Source organism: Homarus americanus, unplaced genomic scaffold (assembly GCF_018991925.1).
Source record: "Homarus americanus isolate GMGI-L3 unplaced genomic scaffold, GMGI_Hamer_2.0 scaffold44579, whole genome shotgun sequence".
Classification (NCBI taxonomy): Eukaryota; Metazoa; Arthropoda; class Malacostraca; order Decapoda; family Nephropidae; genus Homarus; species Homarus americanus.
In genome coordinates, this window is record NW_024740787.1 from 1 (window position 1) to 9,719 (window position 9,719).

At 43.0% G+C, this 9,719-nt stretch overlaps 1 protein-coding gene across 1 annotated transcript; it reads left to right on the plus strand.

The window, feature by feature from the left end:
- Nucleotides 1–4,775: 4,775 nt before the first annotated feature.
- LOC121875522 lies at nt 4,776–8,301 on the plus strand (the record flags this gene model as incomplete). Its single annotated transcript, XM_042380088.1, is given in 5 exon segments — nt 4,776–4,952; nt 5,346–5,451; nt 6,010–6,090; nt 6,469–6,543; nt 6,786–8,301. Coding segments are annotated over 5 exon segments (489 nt in total). The 3' UTR covers nt 6,858–8,301.
- Nucleotides 8,302–9,719: the final 1,418 nt, after the last annotated feature.

Here is a 9,719-nt window from a genome sequence, read left to right on the forward strand (position 1 = left end):
TATATGGGTGAGTGTCTACAAGTGAGGTGTATATGGGTGAGTGCTCCACAAGTGAGGTGTATATGGGTGAGTGCTCCACAAGTGAGGTGTATATGGGTGAGTGCTCCACAAGTGAGGTGTATATGGGTGAGCTCCACAACTGAGGTGTATATGGGTGGGTGCTCCACAACTGAGGTGTATATGGGTGAGTGCTCCACAAGTGAGGTGTATAGGGTGGGCTCCACAAGTGAGGTGTATATGGGTGGGTGCTCTACAACTGAGGTGTATATGGGTGAGTGCTCACAAGTGGGGTGTATATGGGTGAGTGCTCCACAAGTGAGGGTGTATATGGGTGAGTGCCACAACTGAGGGGTGTATATGGGTGAGCTCCACAAGTGAGGTGTATGGTGGGTGCTCCAACTGAGGTGTATATGGGTGAGTGCTCCACAAGTGAGGTGTATATGGGTGAGCCCACAAGTGAGGTGTATATGGGTGAGCTCCACAAGTGAGGTGTGTATGTGGTGCTCACAAGTGAGGTGTATATGGGTGGGTGCTCCACAAGTGAGGTGTATATGGGTGAGCTCCACACCTGAGGTGTATATGGGGTGAGTGCTCCACAAGTGAGGTGTATATGTGAGTGCTCCACAAGTGAGGTGTCTATGAGTGGTGCTCCACAGCTGAGGTGTATATGGGTGAGTCTCCACAAGTGAGGTGGTGTATATGGGTGAGTGCTCCACAAGTGAGGTGTATATGGGTGAGTGCTCCACAACTGAGGTGTATATGGGTGAGCTCCACAAGTGAGGTGTATATGGGTGAGTGTCTACAAGTGAGGTGTATATGGGTGAGTGCTCCACAAGTGAGGTATGGGTGGGTGCTCCACAACTGAGGTGTATATGGGTGGGTGCTCCACAACTGAGGTAGGTTTATGGGTGAGTGTCTTCACAAGTGAGGTGTCTATGGTGGGTGCTCCACAACTGGAGGTGTATATGGGTGGGTGCTCCACAACTGGGGTTTATGGGTGAGTGCTCCAGAAGTGAGGTGTATATGGGTGAGTGCTCACAAGTGAGGTGTATATGGGTGGGTGCTCACAACTGGGTGTATGGAGTGAGCTCCACAGCTGGGGTGTATGTGGGGTGAGCTCCACAAGTGAGGTGTGTATATGGGTGAGCTCCACAAGTGAGGTGTATATGGGTGAGCTCCTCAGGTGAGGTGTATATGGGTGCTCCACGTGAGGTGTGTATGGGTGAGTGCTCCACGTGAGGTGTATGGGTGAGTGCTCCAAGAGTGGGGTGTATATGGGTGGGTGCTCCACAACTGAGGTGTATATGGGTGAGCCCACAAGTGAGGTGTATATGGGTGAGCTCACAAGGGGGTGTATTGGGTGAGTGCTACACAAGTGAGGTAGTGGGTGAGCTCCACAACTGAGGTGTATATGGGTGAGTGTCTACAAGTGAGGTGTTTATGGGTGGGCTCCACAACTGAGGTGTGTATGTGAGTGCTCCACAAGTGAGGTATATGGGTGAGCTCACAAGTGGGGTGTACATGGGTGAGTGCTCCACAAGTGAGGTGTTTATGGGTGAGCCCACAACTGAGGTGTATATGGGTGAGTGCTCACAACTGGGGTGTTTATGGTTGAGTGCTCACAAGTGAGATGTATATGGGTGAGTGCTCTACAAGTGAGGTGTCTATGGGTGGGTGCTCACAAGTGAGGTGTGTATATGGTGAGCTCCACAAGTGAGGTGTATATGGGTGAGTGCCCACAAGTGAGGTGTTTATGGTGAGTGCTACACAAGTGAGGTGTGTATATGGAGTGCTCCAACTGAGGTGTTTATGGGTGAGTGCTCCAAGTGAGGTGTGTATATGGGTGAGTGCTCCACAAGTGAGGTGTCTATGGGTGGGTGCTCCACAGAGTGAGGTGTATATGGGTGAGCATCACAAGTGAGGTGTATATGGGTGAGCTCCACAAGTGAGGTGTCTATGGGTGGGTGCTCCACAAGTGAGGTGTATATGGGTGGGTGCTCACAAGTGAGGTGTAGTTATGGGTGAGTGCTCCACAACTGAGGTGTATATGGGTGAGTCTCACAACTGAGGTGTATATGGGTGAGTGCTCCACAACTGAGGTGTTTATGGGTGAGCTACACAAGTGAGGTGTATATGGGTGAGTGCTCCACAAGTGAGGTGTATATGGGTGAGCTCCACAACTGAGGTGTATATGGGTGAGCTCACAACTTAGTGTATATGGGTGAGCTCCACAAGTGAGGTGTATATATGGGTGAGTGCTCCAAGTAAGGTGTTTATGGGTGAGTGCTAACAAGTGGGGTGTATATGGGTGAGCTCCACAAGTGAGGGTGTATGTGGGTGAGCTCACAAGTGAGGTGTCTATGGGTGGGTGCTCACAAGTGAGGGTGTATGGTGCTCACAAGTGGGGTGTATATGGGTGAGCTCCACAAGTGAGGTGTATATGGGTGAGTGCTCCACAAGTGAGTGTATATGGGTGAGCTCCACAACTGAGGTGTATATGGGTGAGTGCTCCACAACTGAGGTGTATATGGGTGGGTGTTCCCACAAGTGAGGTGTATATGGGTGAGTGCTCCAACTGAGGTGTATATGGGTGAGTGCTCACAAGGAGGTGTATATGGGTGAGTGCTCCAAGTGAGGTGTATATGGGTGAGTGCTCACAAGTGGGGTGTATATGGGTGAGTGCTCCTGAAGTGAGGTGTATATGGGTGAGCTCCACAACTGGGGTGTATATGGGTGAGTGCTCCACAACTGGGGTGTATATGGGTGGGTGCTCCACAAGTGGGGTGTATATGGGTAGTGTCTACAACTGAGGGTGTATATGGGTGAGTGCCCACAACTGAGGTGTATATGGGTGAGTGCTCCACAAGTGAGGTGTATATGGGTGAGTGCTCACAAGTGAGGTGTATATGGGTGGAGTGCTCTACAAGAGGTGTATATGGGTGAGTGCTCCACAACTGGGGTGTATTGGGTGAGTGCTCCACAAGTGAGGTATATATGGAGTGCTCCACAACTGGGGTGTATATGGGTGAGTGCTCCACAAGTGAGGTGTATATGGGTGGAGTGTCCACAAGTGAGGTGTATATGGGTGAGTGCTCCACAAGTGGGGTGTATATGGGTGAGTGCTCCACAAGTGGGGTGTATATGGGTGAGTGCTCCACAACTGGGGTGTATATGGGTGAGTGCTCCACGAGGTGTGTATATGGGTGAGTGCTCCACAAGTGAGAGGTGTATGTGGGTGAGTGCTCCACAAGTGGGGTGTATATGGGTGAGTGCTCCACAACTGAGGGTGTTTATGGGTGAGTGCTCCACAAGTGAGGTGTATATGGTGGGTGCTCCACAAGTGGGGTGTATATGTGAGCTACACAAGTGAGGTGTATATGGGTGAGTGCTCACAACTGAGGTGTATATGGGTGAGTGCTCCACAACTGAGGTGTTTATGGGTGAGTGCTCCACAAGTGAGGTGTATATGGGTGGGTGCTCCACAAGTGAGGTGTATATGGGTGAGCTACACAAGTGAGGTGTATATGGGTGAGTGCTCCACAACTGGGGTGTATATGGGTGAGTGCTCACAAGTGAGGTGTATATGGGTGAGTGCTCACAAGTGGGGTGTATATGGGTGAGTGCTCACAACTGAGGTGTTTATGGGTGAGTCACCAAGTGGGGTGTATATGGGTGGTGCTCACAAGTGAGGTGTATATGGGTGAGCTCCACAAGTGAGGTGTATGTGGGTGAGTGCTCCAAGTCAGGTGTATATGGGTGAGCTCCACAACTGGGGTGTATATGGGTGAGTGCTCACAACTGAGGTGTAGGGTGGGTGCTCCACAAGTGGGGTGTATATGGGTGAGTGCTCACAACTGGAGGTGTATATGGGTGAGTGCTCCACAAGTGAGGTGTATATGGGTGAGTGCTCCACAAGTGTGGGTGTATATGGTGAGTGCTCACAAGTGAGGTGTATATGGGTGGGCTCACAACTGGGGTATGGGTGAGTGCTCCACAACTGGGGTGTATATGGGTGGGTGCTCACAAGTGAGGTGTATATGGGTGAGTGCTCACAACTGGGGTGTATATGGGTGAGTGCTCACAAGTGAGGTGTATATGGGTGAGTGCTCCACAACTGAGGGTGTATATGGGTGAGTGTCTACAAGTGAGGTGTATATGGGTGAGTGCCCACAACTGAGGTGTGTATATGGGTGAGTGCTCACAAGTGAGGTGTATATGGTGAGTGCTCCACAAGTGGAGGTGTTTAGGGTGAGTGCTCACAAGTGAGGTGTATATGGGTGGGTGCTCCACAAGTGGGGTGTATATGGGTGGCTCCACAAGTGAGGTGTATATGGGTGAGGCCCACAAGTGAGGTGTATATGGGTGAGTGTCTACATGTGAGGTATACACGGGTGAGTGCCACAACTGAGGTGTATATGGGTGAGTGCCACAACTGAGGTGTTTATGGGTGAGTGCTCCACAAGTGAGGTGTATATGGGTTAGTGCTCCATAAGTGAGGTGTATATGGGTTAGTGCTCCATAAGTGAGGTGTATATGGGTTAGTGCTCCATAAGTGAGGTGTATATGGGTTAGTGCTCCATAAGTGAGGTGTATAAGATGTATATGGGTTAGTGCTCCATAAGTGAGGTGTATATGGGTTAGTGCTCCACAAGTGAGGTGTATATAGGTTAGTGCTCCATAAGTGAGGTGTATATGGGTTAGTGCTCCATAAGTGAGGTGTATATGGGTGAGTGTCACAAATAAAGACTTAAATTCATGCCTAACTCTGGTTGCAGATATGAAACCGAGAAACTCGCCATGTATAGGCGTGAAATGCCGGTTGGAGAACCTGTCCAGGGATTACTGCTCCAGCAACATGAATATAACGTCTTCATTGTGTTTCCAGCCGAGTCGGTGCCTCAAAGTTCTTACGGCTACTTGGCACCCCCAGCACCCAACCCATTCTGTGAAAGGTGAAGTGAACAGTACCAGATTGTACTTTTATTTTGGCGAAACATATAAGAGCGTTAAGAAACAATATGGGTCACTATTGTAAAAATATCAGTTGAAGATTAAATTCATAAGAATATAGGTAATTCTGATACGATTTTTTTTAAATATATGTATTTACCTTTATGTTTTGGGATTTTTTTATAAAAAGATAAGTGTTGAAATTAACTGGTCACTTCTTAGGGGCCTCTAAGAGGTTGCGAGTGTGAAGTGCTAATGTTACTATTATTCTTTACATATGAGTCTCAGTATTACTAGCAGCATGCCCGAAATTTATGAGACATGTATTCACACATTTATTTGTATCATAAAAGTAGCAAAGGAAAGGATTTTGAGTGTATGAAGTGTATCCGTAGGTACAGGACCCAGTTGAAGATACAAGACGTGATCAGTGAAGCTGGTCGAAGTTGCGGCAGCAAGCTGAACTGTCTGTGTGGCAACTGCTGCAATCCTCATCCCAAGGTGATTCTCACTACCTCCTATGTCTTTCTGTATTGTTCACTTATCATTGTGTTGGTCTCTTAAAAGTTTCTCTACACGATATTAACACTAATGAGTGTTGTTATATACCAGTTCTCATGACTATATAGATCGATGTTCTCACGTCTCACCTCATCAAGTAAAAGAAATCCTTATAAACACAGCAGTTTCTAACTTGGGAATTATTATGGATTTTACAAAGATACAAAGATGAAGTTCGGTGAGTTTACTATAGCAATAAAACATCAGAATTTTGACGAAACACTTTTGTGAGCGGAATACCTGGTTAATAAATACCTTCGTTCACCTCTCGTGAAACATCCATTGTTCGAGCGGACCAATTTTCTGCTAATGGATGATCAGAGTTTCTAGTCCGAAAATAATTTCTTATTTTCCTTCCAACAAACAAACATGATTTAAAACAAGCAGATGTGTTTATTAATAAGTTGGGCGTGTAAGCCACCCAGAGAGGTGGCCCAGCCCAGCCCAGCCCAGCCCAGCCCAGCCCTCACTAATAATATTACTTCATGTTGCAAGCAGCTGCCTCACCAGGACCACCACCCCATGCTCAGGCTCTTCCTTCACTTCTTGTCTCAAAAAAACTTCTCTCACGCTAAGAAGGTAACAGTGCCTAACACTGTGAGGGTAAGAGTGCCTGACACTGTGAGGGTAAGAGTGCCCTTGTTGTCTTCTAAATTCTAAGTGTCATCTTATCAGTTAACTCACACATCATAAACTAAACATGTTAACATACACCTAATATTTATAGGTAAATCATTTGACAACAAATTATAGGTCAGTAACGTGAGAACTGACATAACTTATGATTCTAGAGTTTATAAATGACAAATTCACTTTATTTAACAAACATATTCTTCCCTCTGGAACCCTGTGTTTGTGTTGATAAAGATCCTCATATTACCGTCAAGATATAGTGCCAGGTAACTTTTATCACAAGTTGAGAGATGATGTTATGACCCATTTTTCTCTCTCCTTCAGGATGTTGTTCTCAGGATGCTTCTGGAACAAAAATTTTCAAAATTGGTCGAAAAAATTACAAATACAAAGAAGCAGGTAAGACTCTTCCCTCAGTCAATTATATATACGTATATATTTTTACTATTCCATAGCACCTCCCACTTAATAAGGGTCTACTGATGTGTTTTCTTCAATTAACATATAAGTAAAGGGAATATGAAGTTGCTTATACAATCCAATACAATGCAGTAAACAAAATAATTTCATATTTTAGGTAATTTTTACATCCATTAGATTCAAAGGACTGACGACCAATAATTAATGTTTTGTATTTTCAGGAAAAAATGTTCCAAGATACACAAGCTGTCCTGCGCCAAGAACAACCCCAAAATTTCCCCTTGCTAGCATGAAGACTTGTTGAGCATATTGCCCTTCTTAAGAGGCTCAGCCTGTATCTTGGAGATAAGGGCCAGCCTATAGCTGGATCAGTGGCAGGCTTCAACTAGATTACTGCTAACTTACAACTAGATTAGTGTCAGGCTATAACTAGATTAGCGCCAGGCTACAACTGGATCAGTGCCGCGCTATAGCTAGATTAGTGCCAGGCTAAAACTGGATCAGTGTCAGGTTACAACTGGATCAGCGCCAGGTTTCAACTGGATCAGCGCCAGTCTACAACTGGATCAGTGCCAGGGAACAACTGGAGCAGTGCCAGGGTACAACTGGATCAGTGCCAGGGTACAACTGGATCAGTGCCAGGGTACAACTGGAGCAGTGCCAGGGTACAACTGGATCAGTGCCAGGCTACAACTGGATCAGCGCCAGGCTACAACTATATAATTACCAGTTAACATAATACTAGAGACTCCCCCAAGGCGTCGATATGTGGTGAACACTAGGCTCACCTCATTCTCTGGTGAAAGGAATGTTATGGAGGAGAAAGAGAACATATTCTATATGGCGATTTCCATTCTTGAATTGTATCACATTCTTCTTTGCACACACACACACACACACAGTTCACATTAAATATTAATACTGTACAGTAATTTAAATAAACTTATACAGTGTGTACTGTATATACAGTATATCAAACATTTCAGGAAAAATTGCCAAATAGTGATTTCTTAGAAATATATACGTACAGTATATACAGTATGTATTTCTTATGTATGCATGGGAACAATCATGTAAATAATCATAATATAAATTACTGTATAAATGAATAGAATCCATAATAATTATAGTAATATGTCCTAAGCTAAGCTAAGCGAAGCTAATCTAAGCTATTTTGAGGAGAGATGTGTATTGTCCAGATAACAAACTTTCATTTAAGAAACACTCACCTTGATAATATTTTGTCAATTTTTGGGGAAACAACTTTAAAGTTTTCGCTGTTTAGCAAATTAGTCCATTGCTCCGTCAGGTTTAATCAACCCATTAATACTAAAACGCAAGATATGTTCTTTTTGTGATGTAAATTTCAAGAAATTGAAAGCAAAATATCAAATTCTTTTTTTGTTATTACTGTATTAGAAGAAGTAGCAGTATTACAATAGTAATGTTAATAGTAGTAGTAATAATAATAGTAATACCTGCAGTAGTAGTAGTAGTAGTAGTAGTACAGTTCCTGTAGTAATAGCAGTAATAGTAGTACCTGTAGTAATAGCAGTAATAGTAGTACCTGTAGTAGTTTTTTTGTCATTACAATATCTTGGTAGCAATCTTTAAAACTCGAGAAGCAATCGTTCATAATCTTGGTACAGATCATGGGCAGAAACAGATCAAGTTTGTTCCATGGAAGTTTTCTTCTATAAGAGAGTGAAAAAAGTATACCTTGTTAAATGTATCTAAGAAAAGATATTATTATTATTATTATTATTATTATTATTATTATTATTATTATTATTATTATTATTATTATTATTATTATTATTATTATTATTATTATTATTACTGTATCATGTTTAATATTAATGTAGTTTTTCAAGTAACAGATAAGTGAAATCCATTCTATGTAAGATTTTGTTAGTTTACATTATATGAATCACCAGAAGAATCGCCACCCCAGCTAATTTCACCTGAAAATTAACCACCCTAATGCTATTTGGGGGATGTGGTTAGGTTAGGTTAGCATTAGGGTGGTTAATCTTAAGGTGAAATAAGCTGGGGTGAAGATTCTCCAGATGATCCATTTATTTTATCAGAAGAGCAGTATAAGTTGTCTCATTAGAGTTGTCAAAATCCGCTGTGTCACATTGTGTTGCACTAAATCATGAAGATACTTTTTGGAATGAGAACCATGGGAGAACACAAAGACACTATAAGTGATATCCCCGTTAGCCGGAACAATTGGTGCAGAACTCTAACGGGAATGAGACAACTCTCTCAAACCCATAAAAAATTACCCATCCCTGGAATTATTCTGGGTAAAGTTTCTTGGAATTTTCCGGAAATTGCACATTATTTCATCCTCAGAATTTGCTCCTATACCCGAGGGGAAATTTATTTTGGAGAGTTTCCTGAATTTTTTCAGAAATTTTCAGAATCACACATTATTCCCCCCGCCCCCCCGAATTTGTTCCCAGACCCGAGAAAAAAATTGGAGAGGGTTTTCAGATTTTTTCTAGGAATATTCCAAAAAATGCACCTGATTTTCAACCTCGGAAAATCGTTCCCAAACCCGGAATTTGGAGAAATTTTCCGGAAAAAATTCCAAGCAAATTTCAGTTCTGGCTATTGGAAAGTTCCAGCTAAGATATTACTGTATTAATAAGTTTAGGTCAATGTACTGTACACTGTTAATTCACAATACAGTATCTACATCTGAAATACGTTACTCATTCACTACACTATTTTAGGCCTCTAAAACGTAATTTACATACTGTACGAGTATACAGTCGTCAGTTTAAGGCCTTTTTGTACCTTTATAAAACATATCACTAAACTTCTACAGAAAATGAGCGATGTTATGAGATGCTGTACCACACGTTACACTAAAATGTGGTCATGTGGACGATCAGATTATCTTGATATTGTTTCACATAGTAAAACAATGTGAGGCAACTTGATAATGAACAATATAACAAGTTTTAATTAATAAGATTTCATTTTGGAAACTAAAGAGTATTGACCTAACCGAACTTAACCCATCCTAACCTAACCTAACCATATGTTGGTCAGTCAGGACCAACGACTAAAAAAAAAAGTTAACATTTCTTAATTATTAATGTCAATGTTGTTGTGTTATGTTTAGAAGCTTCAACTGCTAG